General features: G+C 43.6%; 1 protein-coding gene across 3 annotated transcripts in view; it reads right to left on the bottom strand.

Annotated features, from left to right (window-relative positions):
* LOC139232924 (dual specificity testis-specific protein kinase 2-like) overlaps positions 1 to 19,644 on the bottom strand; it is a 146,207-nt gene that overhangs the window by 27,538 nt on the left and 99,025 nt on the right. For all 3 annotated transcript variants that reach the window (XM_070863422.1, XM_070863421.1, XM_070863423.1), the window contains exons 3-5: positions 19,075 to 19,196; positions 5,625 to 5,673; positions 5,371 to 5,520 (exon numbers count right to left, since the gene is read on the bottom strand). In XM_070863422.1, coding sequence (XP_070719523.1) covers positions 5,371 to 5,520; positions 5,625 to 5,673; positions 19,075 to 19,196 — 321 coding nt within the window. The remainder of the gene's footprint in view (positions 1 to 5,370; positions 5,521 to 5,624; positions 5,674 to 19,074; positions 19,197 to 19,644) is intronic.

Below are 19,644 nucleotides of genomic sequence, written 5' to 3'. Positions count from 1 at the left end.
CTATCAAATTAAATCGGCTTTATCTGAAAAATTGAAAAAACGGTTTGGGGCACACATTTTGGCCTTTTCCAGCTTAAAAACTGCACCGGGGAATCATTAGTTGAGAGTACTAAAATGACATGCATTTATTTCCTTTTTTGTTTTCAGTGTGAAATGAATTCTGAACAACCTTGCTTGATGTTTACATTTATTGCATATTTACTGATTTTTGTTACGTAATGAAATGTAAAAAAGTGGTGCTCATAAATAGTCACAACCTGGAAAACTAGCAAAAGCTGAGCAACTCAATAACAGCCTTAAATAAAGGCCATTTACATGTAGTTATTGAGGGCCCAAGTTTCGGGTGGAGTTGCTCCAATTTTCTTGGAGCAATTAGTTTAGTTTGGAGTATCTTAGAAATCGCTATTCTCGGCATTCAGTTTGCTCCAGTTCTCGTGAGTTAGTTTAGGTTCGTTTTAGTTCAGGTATTTTTTTTCAAAAGAGGGTGTGTCCAGCCACTTAGGCCTGTTTTGCAAGTTTCGGCAGTGAAAACTTACTCCAAACTTACAATGGAATAAGTGTCCACTTTTGTAAGTTCTGAAAAACCTTACCTAGAATTAAGTTCAGTGCAGGCGCAGCCAGAGACGGGGGGTGGGAAGCATTAAACACAAAGGACATATCAATATCAACAGGGGCGGGGGGGGAAAGGGAGGTTAGAGGATTTTCCAAAGCACTAAACACCTTCACAACAACATTAAAGAAGCAAAGTACATTTAAAGCACTAAGCACTAAACAAAGCAGTACATTTAAAGCACCAAGCACTAAACGAAGCACAAACAGTAATAAGCAATTAATTAATAAAAAAATAGAAGGAACCCTGCACCTATAGCACCAAGACCAAAGTAATAAGCAACCAATCAATAACAAATAAAAAATAGAAGTCCCACCTTTATATGAAGGGAAGGTGTTTCTGTCAGCCTCTCTCCGTGTCTCTGTCAGTGTCTCTGTCAGTGTCTCTCTCCCTCTGTCTCTGTCAGTGTCTCTCTGTGTTTCTGACAGTGAGGGGTGGGGGGAAGAGGGGGTACAGGAGGGTGGGGGGGGAGGAGGAGGGAGGGGGTGGAGGAGGCAGGAGCTGAATGGGAGCGGGAGGGAGGCTGAACGGAGGCTGAACGCGGTGGGGGGGGGGGGCGGAGCGGGGGAGGCTGGGCGGAGGCTGAACAAAATGGCATTTCCTTTGATGAGCAACGAAAAATCTACATAGTCTGCATTATCTTGTTGCAGTCACGGTATTCTCCTGCATATTAAAGAATTACTTTTCGTACGAGTATATATGAAGGAAACCTTTGGCAGTAGGAAATAACTGAACCATCAGGTCCAATTTTCACACCACACCATGTGCCAGAAATTTATCTGGGTTCAAACTAGATTACTCCTGATGTGACCCAAATATTCTGCAGTCTTAACTGTTTCAATGCCAGGTTTGAAGAAATATTTATCGCAAATGCAATTTATCCAACTTCCATTTCAGGAAATCGCCTGACAAAGAAACTTCCACAAACTGAAGTCGCACACAAATATCTCAACTTCCCCCAATGCAAACACGTTGAGAAGCAAGGTTTCTGACTAATAGATACCTACAGGAGTGGAACTCACTGGAAATATAGGGGTCTCCCTCTATCACTTGCACTCTGCAGTATACAGACCCTTAGGCTCGGATGACCAATGGCATTGGAACCCCCACCCCCCCCCCAAAAATGTGGATCCATGAATAATCTGGGTTAAGGAAGCCAGTTTCATTGAAGTAAAAATATAGCTAACTGGTTCAGTACAGTTCCACCAATATCCAATGGGTTTCTGCATTCCGCTGTTAAGCCCAACACCTGGCCTTAAATGTATAGGTCAGTACAAGGACACCATTTTGCAGATTGGGTCTGCCTGCCTGCTCTTTTAGATGTAATTCAAAGACAGACTAGGGGAAAAACGCCCTGCTGAGCCATTGCACATGTGCACACGCTCCAATGCGCATGCGCAATGCTGCCGGCATTCAGAAGAACGCTGATCCCTAGCCCCGCCCCCCTACTGGCTGCGATCGACTTGCTCCGCCCCAAGGAGACTCCGCTGCGCCACACCACGCTCCAGGACGACCGGAGAATTCCTGGTAAGATTTCGCCGCACTTTTTTTCCCAGACAGGTTACGTAAATCACGGAGGTGTGCCGTTTTCAGCAGCATCGGAAACTTGGGCCCAATGACACTACAGTGGGGCATGGGTCTGTCAAACCCAAGCTGAGTCTGTTTACGAACAACAGCCAGCAGAGCTCATGACCGAAACAACAGCAACGTCTCCCGATAAAAGCACGTTTAGTTCTCCAGCAAGTGAAAGGGGGATAGTTACATACAAATTATGTGCGTAAAATCAAACCCTGTCACTTATAGGCGTGATTGATGGGGCAATTATCCAATCATCTGTCAGGAATAGTGGTGTCACTTATGCAGCCGTCATTTTTTGACTCCATGGCCCAAGGAGCCACGGGGATGGAATATCGAGAACGGAAGTGTGCACAGCCCATGGTCAGAAATCCCAATATGCACCTGGGTGCGGAAAACTCCTCACCAGGAATGCACAGTTAGAACTGTGTGTGGTTATCCAATGCTTTTCTTTTTATAGCCACATTCATTCAGCTGGTCCACAAATAGTGGCTGGTTTAAATACTGAATGGGGTTATAAGCCAGATGTGGGAGGGGTTGAGGAGGCTGTAGTTATTTTTAGCGACATGGAGAAACCACTTTGCTAAAGCCCAAATCTTCCAAATCAGGACTGATGTTTGAGACCCATGTCTGACATCCATTTAGGTGTAAAATCTCTGATAATATGTCGATGATTTTCCGATCTGCACTGCTCACAGGCAAGGTACCTTGCTACCAGTGCAGAATCTGAAAATTGACTCCTAAAGGTGTCGGCCTTGGCTCAATGATAGCACTCTCGCCTGAGTCAGAAGGTTGTGGATTCGCGTCTCACTCCGGAGACTTGAGTGGAGCATGAATCTAGGCTAGCACTTCATTACTGTACTGGGGGAGTGCTTCACTGTCAGACATGCCATCTTTCAGAGGAGACATTAAACCAAGGCCACGTCTGCCCTGTCAAGTGGACGTAAAAGATCCCATGGCACAATTGTGAAGGAGAGCAGAGGAGTCCTGGCCAATATGTACAGCTCAACCAACATTATTAAAGCAGATTATCTGGTCATTATCTCATCGCTGTTTGTGGGACTTTGCTGTGTGCAAATTGCCTGGTGCATTTCCTACATTATAATAGCAACTACACTTCAAAAGTACTTCATTGGATGTAAAATGCTTTGGGATTTCCTGAGGTCGTGAAAGCTGCTATATAAATGCAATTTTCTTCCTTTTTTCTTTTAAATGCCTATCCAGTCATCCTTTGCTATTTGCTTCATCAAGCTTGGCATGGTTCATGGTTGCTGTGTCAATATAGTTCTAAACTGGAAGTAACTGATTTAGTCTTACATAGACGATACAAAATGCACAACACCAAATATGTCCCCTTATGTGTTAATTGCAGTCGCATTCCCTTTTCTATTTTCTGTAACCTTTGTTACCAAGCTGAAGTGAAATATTCTATACGATGTTTCCTGTTCATGATCTGGATAAGAGGTGTTTCATGTTTAAGTGCAAACGCGCTGTCTAGCATGGGGGAACAGCTTTGTATTCTTCAAGAATGATTGAACCATATTTTATAAGCACCACATGAATCGTGGTTGGGTGTTTCATGTGATATCAGGAGCTGGCAAACTTAACAGTGCAACTCCAGTCAAATAATACCTTTCAAAAAAGGTTGTTGAATCAAAGCAGCTCAATTGTTGTAAATAGGAAAGTGAATCCTCATTATCTGCCTCCTAAACAGTCCGTTTTTTTACCACATAATAAAGAGGAAATTGTCTTTATTGCACTCAATAAAGCACATTATTCATTTACAGCTGTCTGAAAATTGAATAGAAAGCTTATAAATATTTTACAGGAAGCTTATAAATATTTCAATATGTTCTCTTTATTATCTCTGAATTGGTGCAGATTAGCTAGTTTCTCATTTCTTTGGATAAATGGACATTTAACCATCCTATATTTTTCCATTCATAAATTGCACATTCTTCGATCTTTTTTAAAAATCATTCTACAGTTAAAGGAGGAAAGAATGGCACTGTGTCAATTTCAGATTATTTTTATTTTTACATCCAGGACAAAGCAGCCCCCGTAATTGGCACCCCATCCACCACCTTCAACATTCACTCCCTCCACCACTGGCGCACTGGGGCTGCAGTGTGGACCATCTACAAGATGCACTGCAGCAACTCACAACAGCTTCTTTGGCAGCACCTCCCAAACCCTCGACCTCTACTACCTGGAAGGACAAGGGCAGCAGGTGCATGGGAACACCATCATCTCCACGTTCCCCTCCAAGTTACACACCATCCTCACTTGGAAGTATATCGCTGTTCCTTCATCGTCACTGGGTCAAAGTCTTGGAACTCCCTCCCTAATAGCATTGTAGGAGTACCTTCACCACACAGACGGCAGCAGTTCAAGAAGGCGGTTCACCACCACCTTCTCAAGGGTAATTAGGGAAGGGCAATAAATGCTGGCCTTGCCAACGATGCCCACATCCTGGAAAATTTAAAAAAAATAATATTTATAGCATGGATACAGGCCATTAGGCCCAACTGGCCATGTTACCTGTAACTGCCTCCTGTGTTGTTAATTCATTTTCAGTGACTGATCAGTCAAACCTTCATTTACAACAATTCAAAGAATGTTTTTTTTGTGAAAAGCTGTATTCAATTCAAGGTTGTAACATTCAGCAATGTGGTAATGCCTTTTATTTCTAGTTTTTTTCTTTTGACAATTTTCTCTTTGTTTTTCCTAAAAGCACTCACTCAGGCCGGCCTAAGAAGTGAAGTTTCTATTTCTCTGTGGCTAGTTTGACCAGATTGTCAATTTAAGGGTCATTTGTGCGAAAGTACAAGCAAATTTACCCCGTTGCACTAACCAGAAATTGGCTTGAGACTGCCTAACCATTTTGGGCCAATATATCCAGAAAGAGAGTTTATTTATGTGACCTAGATTCAACCCCATGTCTCAGAAATGAAAAGTTGTAATCGAATGTACTGCTCCACTCAGTTCCTCATTTAAAGCAACTCTGATTTAAGAACTGCAAAAAAGAACATAAATTATTGTTCTCACAATCAATGAGTTTCAGGTGTAAGGAGAAAAAATTATTCAAAAATTACAACAAAGTGTTTGAGGTTTTTGTAGAACCTGGCATTTTTTGTGACAATTAATTTGAAAGACATGCTGAATAAGAAGGCACTGTCTCTTACCTTGGAGGTTAAGTCCCTGTGATAGATATTTTTTGAGTGTAGGTACACCATGCCTCGTGTAATGTCTGATGCGAGATCCACTTTTTCCTTCCAAGTCAGGTTAACCTCTTTATTGGCTAACAGTTCTTCCAGGCATCCACCATTAACATACTGTGAAGCAGTGCACAAACAAGCATTTGAGAACACAACCAATTTATCTCTTCTTTACATTGTATTTGTAAAGTAAAATAATATTTACATGTAATGGTATTTACCTCAAGCATAGGGTACAGTTTATCTTCTTTAACGCACACCCCGAGATATCTGAAAAAAGTCAATATGTACAACTAGTCACAAGTTACATTAACGTGTGTGACATGAGCAAATTCTTCCAATGTTGATTTGGTACTTGGAGTTAAGATTACAATTTTTGACCTTGAAGTTCTGGACAATATCCTTCACGTATTTAGATTAAAGAAAATGTGGTTCCCTAGGTAACTAATAAGTTCGTAGCAACCCCCGATGACCTCCGGCGAGCCCCACGAGTTCGGGCCATTCGGACCTACCGCAGGCTTCCCACCACATCACCCATCGGCGACCCGCGACGACCTCCGACGTACTCTGACGACCTCCGACGTCCCCCAGCGACCTCCGGCAACTTCCGACGATCTCCGGAGGCGGCGTCCTCGACCTGGACCTGTCTATCGTGCCTTCACCCCGCGCCCCCACCCCCCTCCACAGCAGTGATCTGATCGGAACACCTCCAGTGACAGCGGATAGGCCTCTCCTCCACAACGGTCTGGGCCTCCTCGACGATGGCTGGACCTCCCTTGATGACAGGCGACCTCCTCCTCAATGACGGCCGGGTCCCCCTCTCCAACGTTGGCAATTGGCCTCCCCTCCTCCTTCCCCACTGGGGACCTAGCCTCTTCTCCACCTCCAACATGTGATGAGTTCCATGGCTGTGACCCCACCTGCTCTCCCACCCTGAACCCCGGTCGGCCACTAACCCTTCCAATGCCTGCCCCCAACCAGGCCTCGGGCCACCTACCACCCAGGGCGCTACCCAGCACCGAGCCTGCGGCCAACATTTCGCCGTAGGCAACTAGGCCCATATAGCAGTGCCTGGTCTTCAGTCGTCTTGGACCCCCTTGCCACTGGATCTAGACCTTGCTCAGCTAAGCCCATGTGGTAGCCAATGTGGCAGCGACCACCCCACGTTAAAAGAACTCACACACAGGCATCTTCCACTCCGTTCATCTGTTCCACCTGTGATAGAGTCTGTGGCTCTCGTATTGGACTGTTCAGCCACCAAAGAACTCACTTCAGGAGTGGAAGCAAGTTTTCCTCGATTCCAAGGGATTGCCTATGATGAATAAGTTCGTGGTAGACGAGCAGGATTAAATCTGGCCAGGAAATTCCTTGGAGCTGCTTCCCCGCTCCGCTGGACATTACTAGAAGTGCTGTGTAAACGGGGTTCCCGCCACAGTTTTGGTGAATTAAAGCCGGCGGACTGGGAGCAGCTCCGAGGAATTTCCTGTTCCCGATGAGCAGAGATGGTGGCGGTGGTTTTCATTTTATAAGGTAGATTTGTAACTTGCTGTTTGGGTGTAAAACTGGTGGTGTGAGGCCGCCTGTTATAGGAACCACACGATTTTGATTTCCATTGATTGCATAATGAAAATTGGGCGGTCACTATAATAGGCAGCTGATGCACAATGCCAGTCATAAGACCATAATGTATGTTGAAAATTTGCCTTCTTATGTCTTATATAGTAGTTTTTGCTGCCCATATTTGTTCCTCCCCAAGGGCTTTTACATTGGCTTTATTAGTTTCACCATCAGTTCTGTCGAAGAATCACTTCTGTTGGTCTTTAGCCCAAGGAATGCAAATTGTACGCATTACACCATGCAAATGTAAAGAAATGGTTCTTCATCCTTCTGCCTTGTAATTCCTTCTTGCATTGGTAGTTATCATCACATGGTTTTCTCTCTCTTCCCCTTTCTTTCTAAAACTTTGAGGACAAAATTCAGTTATGCCCCATTTTGGGGGGGCGGTAACGGTGGGGAGGCGGGCCTTCATGCGTCCGGCCACGAAATTGCGCAAAGTCGTGCTCCACATCCCTTTGGGGCGGGTTCGGGGGCATTATGCAGGCGGATTCTCCACATAGTGCTGACGCATTTCAACGCCCCTCCCCTTCGGTTAACTCCCGCACAGTTTCACAGGAACCAGTAACACCCCCCCAGGTGAAAACGGTTTCGTGCCCCTGCAGACGCTAACAGGAAGCACATAACAGGGGAATTTCAGCCCATTTATTTTCCTTTTTATGCGTGACCTCATCTTATGCTGCATAAGTGGTTCAATTCACCATTTTCCAAATGTGCAATTGTAACAAGTCTTGCTTTGCCAACTATCTAGCTCTTTTTGTTTTGAAGGAGTTAAGTATGTTAGCAGGTTAATGGTGAAAGGGCTTATCATGGTTCTTATGTATTCTAAACCCACCCTACCTATTAATAACCCCAAGGAGGATCATTTAGTGCTTCTTAAAAATGGAACTTGAATGAGAGTTATGCTTGTGATAGCAACATTTAAATACCTGGATCATATACTTGCAGCCTGACAGAAAATTCTTGTATGTCGTGCAAAAATGTTAATAAAGTCCGAAAAAAAAAATCTAATTTTGAGGGGCGGCGTTATATTTTGAACGCGATGCAGAGGCAAAGAGAGCACACATTGAGGGTAATGGAAATAAAAATCGGAGAGATGTAAAACAAGCTGCCGATTTGCTATCATCCATTTTACACTATCGCACAAAATTACTCCAATTGAGCTAAGCTTAGGTTTTGTTCCATTTTCCTAGCCAGTAGGGATTCTGAATAACGCTCAGCTCTATTTGCATATTATCATTGAATGATTCTTTTTTCTTTGCTAATTATCAAGAATTCTTTTATAATTTTAAGACACTATTGAGTTGCATATGCTCGGAAAGCGAACTATACTTGGGTCTGGCTTAAGGTGAATTATCAAAAGAATATTGCAGTAATATAGTTTTTCTGCTGTACTTTACAGTGTGTGCATCCAAGAAGGAGTAATGAAATCCCTCACTATTACTCTCCTGATTGAAAAATACAATGTATTGAAAATGTTTACTGAACACCCATGATAATTTCAGGAAAGATTTTCATTAAACATATGGCGCTATCATTGCATCACTATGCATTTGTTTAATCTCTTGCATCTGTGTACTGTACAGTTAATCTACTTGTTCCACACAGAGTGACGATATTAAAATGGTACTGTATTATTTTCCCAGCACTTGAGTAAACCAAATTTAGATTAGCAAATAATCGTCTGATAGAGTTTATTCCTGAGAAACATTGCAGAGATTATCTACGATTTAATGGTTTGTTAGATGCAATTATAGCAATTATGGTTTTGGAACTGGATACATCCTCTTTATCTGTCTTTTTCTGATTTGGATGTTAGCATTTTTCCACCATATCCTGCCTTTGTGCATGGGACCAAACTGTTAGAAAAATAATGCTGCTCTCCTGATGGCTCAGTTGGTTATTGGCTATTGAGCCATTTGGACTGGAAGGTCCCAAAAATCTGCACGGAGTTGACTGACCTCAGGTGAGTGGTGGTAGGGGCATTATAATTACGTTCAGTGCCATGGGCTATGGAAAAGAAAAGCAGCCATAGTTCCTGGTACTGATCGATGCCCAGTAGGCCCTGCCAGAGTGTGCACATGATGGACATTGGAAATGGACCAGGATCTGGCTCAACTGTGAAGCCTTCCACAGTTCTTGGAGGCTTGTAAAAAAAGGAACGGTAATAATCATGGGTGATATTAACCTTCATATTGATTGGACAAAGCAAATTAGCCAGGGTAGCCTTGAGGAAGAGTTCAAAGAATGTATTCAGGATTGTTTCCTTGAACGGTACATTGCGGAACCAACCAGGCAGCAGGCTATCTTAGATCTGGTACTGTGTAATGAGACAGGATTAATAAATGAACTCCTAGTAAAGGATCTTCTAGGAATGAGTGACCATAGCATGGTTGAATTTCAAATTCAGTTGGAGGGTGAGTGTCCTAAGCTTAAATAAAGGTGACTACAAAGGTATGAAGGCAGAGTTGGCTAAAGTGGACTGGGAAAATAGATTAAAGAGTAGGACAGTTGGTGAGCAGTGGCAAACATTTAAGGAGATATTTTATAACTCTCAACAAAAATATATTCCAATGAGAAGAAAAGACTGTAAGAGAAGGGATAACCATCCATGGCTAACTAAGGAAATAAAGGATGGTATCAAATTGAAAACAAGGACATACCAAGTGGCCAAGTCTAGTGGGAGGCCAGAGGATTGGGAAACTTTTAAAAGCCAGCAAAGAAAGACTAAAAAAATAATAAAGAGGGGGAAGATAGATTATGAAAGTAAACTAGCACAAAACATAAAAACAGATAGTAAGAGTTTTTACAGATACATAAAAAGGAAAAAAGTGAGTAAATGTTGGTCCCTTGGAGGATGAGACTGGGGAATTAATAATGGGGAACAGGGAAATGGCGAAGACTTTGAACAAATATTTTGTATTGGTCTTCACGGTAGAAGACACTAAAAACATCCCAATAGTGGATAATCAAGGGGCTATCGGGAGGGAGGAACTAAAAACAATCACCATCACTAAAGAAGTAGTACTCAATAAAATAATGGGACTAAAGGCAGACAAGTCCCCATGGACCTGATGGCTTGCATCCTAGAGTCCTAAAATAAGTGGCTACAGAGATAGTGGATGTATTAGTTGTAATCTACCAAAATTCCCCGGATTCTGGGGAGATCCCAGCCAATTGGAAAACTGCAAATGTAACGCCCCTATTTAAAAAAGGAGGCAGACAGAAAGTAGGAAACTATAGAATAGTTAGCCTAACATCTGTCATTGGGAAAATGCTGGAGTCTATTATTAAGGAAGCAGTAGCAAGACATTTGGAAAAGCATAATTCAGTCAAGCAGAGTCAGCATGGTTTTATGAAAGGGAAATCATGTTTAACAAATCAGCTGGAGTTCTTTGAGGATGTAACGAGCAGGGTGGATAAGGGGGAACCAGTGGATGTGGTGTATTTGGATTTCCAGAAGGCATTTGATAAGGTGCCACATAGACGATTACTGCACAAGATAAAAGTTCACGGGGTTGGAGGCAATATATTAGCATGGATAGAGGATTGGCTAACTAAGAGAAAACAGAGAGTCGGGATAAATGGGTCATTTTCCAGTTGGCAAACAGTAACTAGTGAGGTGCCGCAGAGATCGGTGCTGGGGCTTCAACTATTTACAATCTATATTAATGACTTGGATGAAGGGACCGAGTGTAATGTAACCAAGTTTGCTGATGATACAAAGATGGGTGGGAAAGCAAATTGTGAGGAGGGCACAAAAAATTTGCAAAGGGATATAGACAGGCTAAGTGAGTGGGCAAAAATTTGGAAGATGGAGTATAATGTGGGAAAATGTGAGGTTATCCACTTTGTCAGAAAACATAGAAAAGCAAATTACTATTTAAATGGAGAAAAATTACAAAGTGCTGCAGTACAGAGGGACCTGAGGGTACTTGTGCATGAAACACAAAAATTAGTATGCAGGTACAGGAAGTAATCAGGAAGGCAAATGGAATGTTGGCCTTTATTGCAAGGGGGATGGAGTATAAAAGCAGAAAAGTCCTGCTACAACTGTAAATGGTATTGGTGAGGCCACACCTAGAGTACTGCGTTCAGTTTTGGTCTGCATACTTAAGGAAGGATATACTTACATTGGAGGCAGTATAGAGAAGGTCCACTAAGTTGATTCCGGAGATGAGGGGGCTGACTTATGAAGATATGTTGAGTAGGTTGGGCCTATACTCATTGGAGTTCAGAAGAATGAGAGGTGATCTTATCAAAACATATAAGATAATGAGGGGGCTCGACAAGGTGGATGCAGAGAGGATATTCCCACTCATAAAGGAAACTAGAATTAGGGGGCATAGTCTCAGAATAAGGGGCCATCCATTTAAAACTGAGATGAGGAGGAATTTCTTCTCTCAGAGGTTTGTAAATCTGTGGAATTCTCTGCCCCAGAGAGCTGTGGAAGCTGGGTCATTGAATATATTTAAGGCGGAGATAGACAGATTTTTGAGCGATAAGGGAGTAAAGGGTTATGGGGGCGGGCAGGGAAGTGCAGCTTAGTCCATGATCGGATCTGCCATGATCTTATTAAATGGCGGAGCAGACTCGAGGGGCCAAATGGCCTACTCCTGCTCCTATTTCTTATGTTCTTATGTTCTTAAAAAGAGTAATGGATGTAAGATGGGTGAAAAGTCAGGCTCACGATTTGCCAGCCAGCACTCCCGATGAGCTCTGCTCCTTGCCAAGAGTGCCAGTAGGAGAGTCAGCCCTTAAATAATAACTTTTTTCAAAAAGTCAAAAAAACATAAGAAATAGGAAGCAGGAGTAGGTCATTTGGCTGATCTGATCCTGGCTTCAACTCGTGTCTGGCATGCGGACAATGTGGCCTGCCCAGCGGAGCTGATCAAGTGTGGTCAGTGCTTCAATGCTGGGGATGTTGGCCAGGTCGAGGACACAAATGTTGGTGCGTCTGTCCTCCCAGGGGATTTGTAGGATCTTGCGGCGATATCGTTGGTGGTATTTCTCCAGTGACTTAAGGTGTCTACTGTACATGGTCCATGTCTCTGAGCCATACAGGAGGGTGGGTATTACTACAGCCCTGTAGACCTTGAGCTTGGTGGTAGATTTGAGGGACTGGTCTTCGAACACTGTTTTCCTCAGGCGGCCAAAGGCTCCCAAAGCAAGCGCTCTATTCGGACTCGGCACTCCTTCATGGCAAACGAGCCAAAGGTGGGCAGAGGAAACATTACAAGGACACTCTCAAAGCCTCCCTGATAAAATGCAACATCCCACCGACACCTGGGAGTCCCTGGCCAAAGAGTGCCCTAAGTGGAGAAAGTGCATCTGGGAGGGTGCTGAGCACCTCGAGTCTGATTGCTGAGAGCATGCAGAAATCAAGCGCAGGCAGCGGAAAGAGCGTGTGGCAAATCTGTCCCACCCTCCCTTACCCTCAATGACTATCTGTCCTACCTGTGACAGGGACTGTAGTTCTCATATTGGACTGTTCAGCCACCTAAGGACTTATTCTAAGAGTAGAAACAAGTCTTCCTCGATTCCGAGGGACTGCCTATGATGATAATGGCTTCAACTCCACTTCCCTGTCGGTTCCTCATAATCGTTGACTCCCTTATCATTCAAAAATCTGTCTATCTCCACCTTAAATATACTCAATGACCCAGCCCCCACAGCTCTCTGGGGTAGAAAACTCCAAAGATTCATGACCCGTTGAGAGAAGAAATTCCTCCTCATTTCTGTCTTAAATTTGCGACCCCTTATTCTGAAACTATGTCCTCTAGTTCTAGGTTCCCCCATGTGGGGAAACATGCCTCTCTGCATCTACCCTGTCAAGCCCCCTCAGAATCTTATATGTTTCAATAAAATCACCTCTCATTCTTCTAAACTCCAATGAGTATAGGCCCAACCTGCTCAACTTCTCTTCATATGACAATCCCTTCATCTCAGATAGGTGGTGGTAGGGGCACTATGGCCCCAAGTTTCGTGCCGCGGTGAAAACGGCGCACCTCCGAGCTGGGCGCCTGTTTTTCGCGCCGAAAACTGCGCCTAAAAAAAAATCCGATATTCTCGAGCTCCTTGGAACTCGATGTCTGCTTGGCGCGGCGCGCTCTTCGCAGCAGGGGGCGGAGCCTAACACTCGCGCCGATTTTCTAAGCAGCAGGGGGCGGGTACAATTTAAATTAGCCTTCGTGGTGCCGGCAACCCTGCGCGTGCGCGTTGGAGCGTGCGCACACGCGCAGTCTCACACAAACATTGGCACTCGGCCATTTTTAAAAATACTGCAGATAAAATGAAGATTTGTTTCTTGGACCCTTGCAAAGGCTTGTAATTTAATTTTTTTGGATATTTCTGTGTGTGAGGGAGTGCTTTTAGCAGCACTGCTGAATAAATCACCTGCTGAAATCAGTGAGTTCAGCTTTTCACTGGTAAACTTGCAGAACCGGTGCTGCATTGGTGCATGCAAATTAAGGACTGTGTGTTTGGAGAAATAAGAGTGCCAATTCAACTTTGCAATAATTCGTGGTGTTGACAATGCAGCACCCATTCTGCAAATTTAAATATAAAACTGTCGATGTGGCTGCCTCTCCCTGTCCAAATGGCCTCAGTCCCCCTCACAGCTCGAAGGCTGCTGCTGTATCTTCGGCTGCCGGCCAGCCACTGACGCCGCTGATATCCTATGGCCGAATGGCCTCACGTCCGTCCGCTGCTGATTCTTTGGCTGCCGGCCAGCCACTGACGCCGCCCCTAAAGCGTGGCCGAGTGGCCTCAAGAACCTTAATGAGCTGCGTGTGTCCTGCGTTGATTCTTCGGCTGCCGGCCAGCCACTGACGCCGCTGCTATCTCATGGCCGAATGGCCTCACATCGGTCCGCTGATTCTTTGGCTGCCGGCCAGCCACTGACGCCGCTGATATCTCATGGCCGAATGGCCTCGGGTCCGTCCGGTGCTGCTTCTTCGCGGCCAGCCACGAAGAGAATGAAGGCCTGCCTCAAGCACTGCAGCTCAGCTCGAAGCTTGCTGTCGCTGCCGTCAAGACACTGACGCCACACCGCTGCCTGTCTCCAACATGAAAGGCCTGCCTGAAGCACTTTCACACAGGTTTATTTAATCTTTTCTTGGCTTGTAAATTTTTATTCAGGTTGGATTTATTTGTATAATATTTGTATAAGTATAACTAAGGATTGATTGTAGAATTTAATGACTTCCCTTCCCCCCCTCCCCCCCACCTCGTTCCCTACGCCTAATTTGTAACCTACGCCTGATTTTCTAAAGTGTAGACAAGGTTTTTTCGAGCGTACAAAAATCTTCACTTATTCCATTCTAAGTTAGTTTGGAGTAAGTTTTCACTCACGAAACTTTGAAATCAGGCGTAAGTGGCCGGACACGCCCCCTTTTGTAAAATAAATTCTGTTCCAAAGTGAAACTGTTCTACCTGACTAGAACTGGAGCAAACTAAATGTGGAGAATTCCGATTTCTAAGATACTCCGTTCTACACCAGTTGCTCCTAAAAATCAGGAGCAAATCATGTGGAAACTTGGGGCCTATTGAGGTCAAAGAATTGACACTATAATTGATAGCCTGTTCTCTAACCTACTTTCCCTTTGAGTGCAGCTCCCTGCTAGAAGAGTGTGTTTGGTGAATTTACCACTATATTCTTGCTTCTAAGCCATTTTATGTAAGTAGTAGAAAACGGAATTATCAGCATTGTTATTTCATTGCTATGCGGCCTGATGTATTTTATATTAATGTTATTATCTACAATTTTAATGTGTGTCGTGGTATGCCTACTTACCTCCAGCTTATTAAGCTGTCAGCTTTTCAATACATATGTCAGCTTGTTAATGTTTCACAAGAAAAATGGCCTTTTTCATTGAGATTGGGAGTTGCCAGTGTCAAACGTCTGCTTTTTAAACGCATTCAGCTTTTTAACCTTCTGTCAGCTTTTCAAATGGAAGGCCAGACTGAAGCCAAACTGAACCAGTCATATTGGTTGGAGAACAAGACTTGAACTGGAGGCTTTCAGAACCAATCAGATCAGTTGAAGGGTGGTTCGCAAGACTGTTGTTGGTTGTCCACAAATCTCAGGGAGAAAGATTTAAGATGAGCTCATGGTTTCTGAGAAAAATAAATTATTTACACAGGAACCAAAGTGCAAGTTACGTTGGAAATGAGGGATTCCAATAATAGCGGGGCAGATTTTGGTCTTTACCACTCAGGTTTTGAGCATCGCATGGACACAGTACAGAGAGGAAAGTCTGACGAGGCAGCTCACAAGCCAATGACAGATCTGCCTGATTTTACTTCCACTTAAATGATAGCTTGCATCCTAGGGTCTTAAGAGAAGTAGTGGCAGGGATTCTGGATGCATTGGTTGTAATTTACCAAAATTTCCTGGATTCTGGGGAGGTCCCAGCAGATTTTAAAAAGGAGGCAGACAAAAAGCAGGAAACTATAGACCAGTTAGCCTAACATCAGTGGTTGGGAAAATGTTGGAGTCCATTATTAAAGAAGCAGTAGCAGGATATTTGGAAAAGCAAAATTCGGTCAGGCAGAGTCAGCATGGTTTTATGAAAGGGAAGTCATGTTTGACAAATTTGCTGGAGTTCTTTGAGGATGTAACGAACAGGATGGATAAAGGGGAACCAGTGGATGTGGTGTATTTGGACTTCCAGAAGGCATTTGACAAGGTGCCACATAAAAGGTTACTGCACAAGATAAAAGTTCACAGGGTTGGGGGTAATATATTAGCATAGATAGAGGATTGGTTAACTGACAGAAAACAGAGAGTCGGGATGAATGGTTCATTCTCTGGTTGGCAACCAGTAACTAGTGGGGTGTCGCAGGGATCAGTGCTGGGACCCCAACTATTTACAATCTGTATTAACGACTTGAAGGAAGGGACCGAGTGTAATGTAGCCAAGTTTGCTGACGATACAAAGATGGGAGGAAAAGCAACATGTGACACAAGAAATCTTCAAAAGGACATAGACAGGCTAAGTGAGTGGGCAGAAATTTGGCAGATGGAGTATAATGTTGGAAAGTGTGAGGTCATGCACTTTGGCAGGTGATCTTATCGAAACGTATAAGATTATGAGGGGACCTGACAAGGTGGATGCAGAGAGGATGTTTCCACTGATGGGGGAGACTAGAACTAGAGGGCACGATCTTAGAATAAGGGGCCGCCCATTTAAAACAGAGATGAGGAGAAATTTCTTCTCTCAGAGGGCTGTAAATCTGTGGAATTCGCTGCCTCAGAGAGCTGTGGAAGCTGGGCCATTGAATAAATTTAAGACAGAAATAGACAGTTTCTTGAACGATAAGGGGATAAGGGGTTATGGGGAATGGGCAGGGAAGTGGAGCTGAGTCCTTGATCAGATCAGCCATGATCTTATTGAATGACGGAGCAGGCTCGAGGGGCTGTATGGCCTACTGCTGTTCCTATTTCTTATGTTCTTATGTTCTTATGAATGGATGGAGAATCCAGTGAATTTGGTAAGGGCCTTGCGATCCTGCATTCCCATCGAGATGATGCTTAACGCTCCGGCAGTAAAGAGCAAAATCTACACCGATATGTTCGCATGACATTCCTCCAACCACTTTTTTAACTGAGGCAACAGCACATTTATTTGTAAGTTTTTGGGTTAAATTTTCATGGTGTAAATGAAAATTGTGCGTTTTCTATAATGGGGGTGGGGCGGGGGGGAGGGGGGGGGGGATCAATCCACAACGGCAGTTTTACACCTGAGAAGCAGGTTGAAAATAAACACCCGCCCCCCATAACGTGTTGAAGTCTGTACTATTTTTTTATTTATATTCTTAAGTATTTGTCACTCTTACAAAATAAATATATTTTGGTTTGAGAAGCAAAATTTCAGTGAGCTCCAAGGAACAGAAAATGCAATGTCAACGATCAGAATTGCATGCCTCCCAAAACAGCTGGAAAATAAATCTTGTTCCTTCAGTGCTCACATTCCCCTTTAATAATTTCTAATTCCGCCCCTGCTGTAAATTGTGGTTCTGCGTACCTTGGGCTGGATTGACGGGTCGGTTGCGACCCGGTTTTCGCCGGGTTTTGACCCTCCACGGCGAAAAATGGGGCGGTGAGCTGTTTTTCGTCCGGGCGCGATCTTCGTGTCGGTCTCTGCGGCGGCGCTTAGAAGCACTGCCGGGGAGAGCTAGATCAGGTGTGCAACGGCTCGACAATCACCTGACCCGTACGCCCTGAAACGCGCCCCACGATGACCGCAGCGGTGAGTTGGGTAAACTGCAAAAAAGGTAAGTTCCAGTTTTTATTTTTTTTATATTTTTGCAGCGATTTATGTTGTAAGGATGTTGACAATGTTTTTTGAATGTTTTTGTGAATTTTTTTTTCCCCTCCCAAGACCTCTCTTGGAGTGCTTCCGGCCTCGCACTAAAGTTGGCGAGGATCCCGTGTTTGCACCGCAAAACTACTACAACGCCGCCCTTTGCGCAAGGCCCAAGTGACAAAAGTTGCTCCACAAAGCGCAAACGTTAATAGGGCTGCAAATTTCCCGCCCCGCCTCCATTTACGCCCCAAAAAATGGCAATGCTGAAAATCCAGCCCTTTAGGTTTTATCCTGTACAATAAAAGTGAAGAATGTTGTGAATACCCTGGGCCTAAGTAATCTAATTTATTCATTCTTAGGCCAATTACGGAAAGGACTTTCTGTGAATTAGCAACAAATCCTTGACCCCTGCCCATGGGGACAGGTCAGGCTATCAAGATCAGCAACACCTGGAGGAAATAATTGGCCTTCTCTTTCTTTAGACCTTTGATACTTTGGAGTCTGAAGTGTGATATGCACATGCTAAATGCAAGATATGTAGATATGTAAGGATAGATATACACATAAAGATATTCTGGGTATGGTAGTGCAGCAGTTCTGTTACTGGACCAGTAAATTGTGAAATTTAATTCAATAAATCTGGTCATTTGTACCCTTAAAGCTGCTGAATATTTGTCAAACCCTAAATGGTTCACTAATGTCCTTTAGGGAAGGGAACCTACCGCCCGTATCTGGACATAATAGGCCAAAAATTGCACCTCGCTGGGTGTGTACGAAATGCGCATGGACCCAGCAAGGCCTTGCTAAAGCCAGTTCTCGGGGCACAATGCACATGAGGCAAAAAACAGCTTTTCCAATCTGCCAAAAATTCTCAGACATTTGGGTATTTGCCCAACTCATGCCCAGCGAATGTCCTTCAAACTTTTATGCCTGGTAAAAGCAGGCGCATAGCTTACTTTTACCAGCATAACACTTTTAAAACATAGAAAAATGTAATTTAATCATTCATTTTTATGTTAAAAACCCTATCCATTAAGGTAAGTTTATTTTTAACCCTATTAAAACACATTAAAAAAAATCCCCAAAATATTTTTTTTTCTAAAACATTTCATTACATTTAATTACAATTAATTTTAAATATGTGAGGTGTTTTTTTTATTTATTGTGCTGTGTTTATTGTTTTAGGGGATTATTCTCATTGATAGTAATGGGAACTCGTACAAACAGAGTTCCCATTATTATCAACGAGAATACTGCGTAGTGATTGGTGGTCCAGGCCCACGTGATTGCAACATAAACATCCGTAGTTGGAAGACAGATCCACATATGTTGCGCAGCGAATGAAGGCCTCAGACCGGAATCCTATGTTTCTCCGGGACCAACAGGTAGTTTCGTAGATTTTTTGGGGGTCGGATGTGTTCGTATGAAGGAAGCCTCCAGCCACCACTATGTGACCCCAGACTCGCATTACACAGTTGACCATTAATACCCTCTTAAGTGGTCCAGCAAGCTACTAGGTTATAAAATAAGTAATTGCTATGGCAACTAGAAATGGACAATTGCTAATGTCACCCGCATTCTAAGAACAAATAAAAACATAGATCAAGCCCTGGCTTTTTGCATAGCAAATATTGAGGCAAAGAGATGTCTTTCAATTTTATAATTACCATTATTTAATGCACCATCAATACAGGACGTTTCGGAACAATTCATCATGATGGCGGCAATTAAAATCATTGACTTTTACCTGACTATGTTAGGGTGAGAGAGTTTCTGGAGAAGGCTGATCTCCCGTACAATGACATCCTGGTCAACATCCTTCTTGTAAATTTTTACCACCATAACTTTATGAGTTGTATTGTGAGTCACCTGAAATGAGAGAGAGAAAAAATAATCCAGCAGAAGTACCAAAAAGAAAGGAGCATTAGTGACAACACTGCATTTTACCCACGTGTCTGGTTGCCATTAGCCAGGAGTAGAAACATAGAAACATAGAAAAATAGGTGCAGGAGTAGGTCATTCGGCCCTTCGAGCCTGCACTACCATTCAATAAGATCATGGGTGATCATTCATCTCATTACCCCTTTCCTGCTTTCTCTCCATATCCCTTGATCCCTTTAGTCGTAAGGGCCATATCTAACTTCCTCTTGAATATAACCAATGAACTGGCATCAACAACTCTCTGCGGTAGAGAATTCCACAGGTTAACAACTCTCTGAGTGAAGAAGTTTCTCCTCATCTCAGTCCTAAATGCCTTATCCTTAGACTATGCCACCTGGTTCTGGACTTCCCCAACATCTGCATCCAACCTGTCCAG

The sequence above is a fragment of the Pristiophorus japonicus genome, chromosome 20 (assembly GCF_044704955.1).
Source record: "Pristiophorus japonicus isolate sPriJap1 chromosome 20, sPriJap1.hap1, whole genome shotgun sequence".
NCBI lineage: Eukaryota > Metazoa > Chordata > Chondrichthyes > Pristiophoridae > Pristiophorus > Pristiophorus japonicus.
Note: the sequence above shows the minus strand (reverse complement) of the source record. Positions and strands in the feature narration are given on the sequence as shown.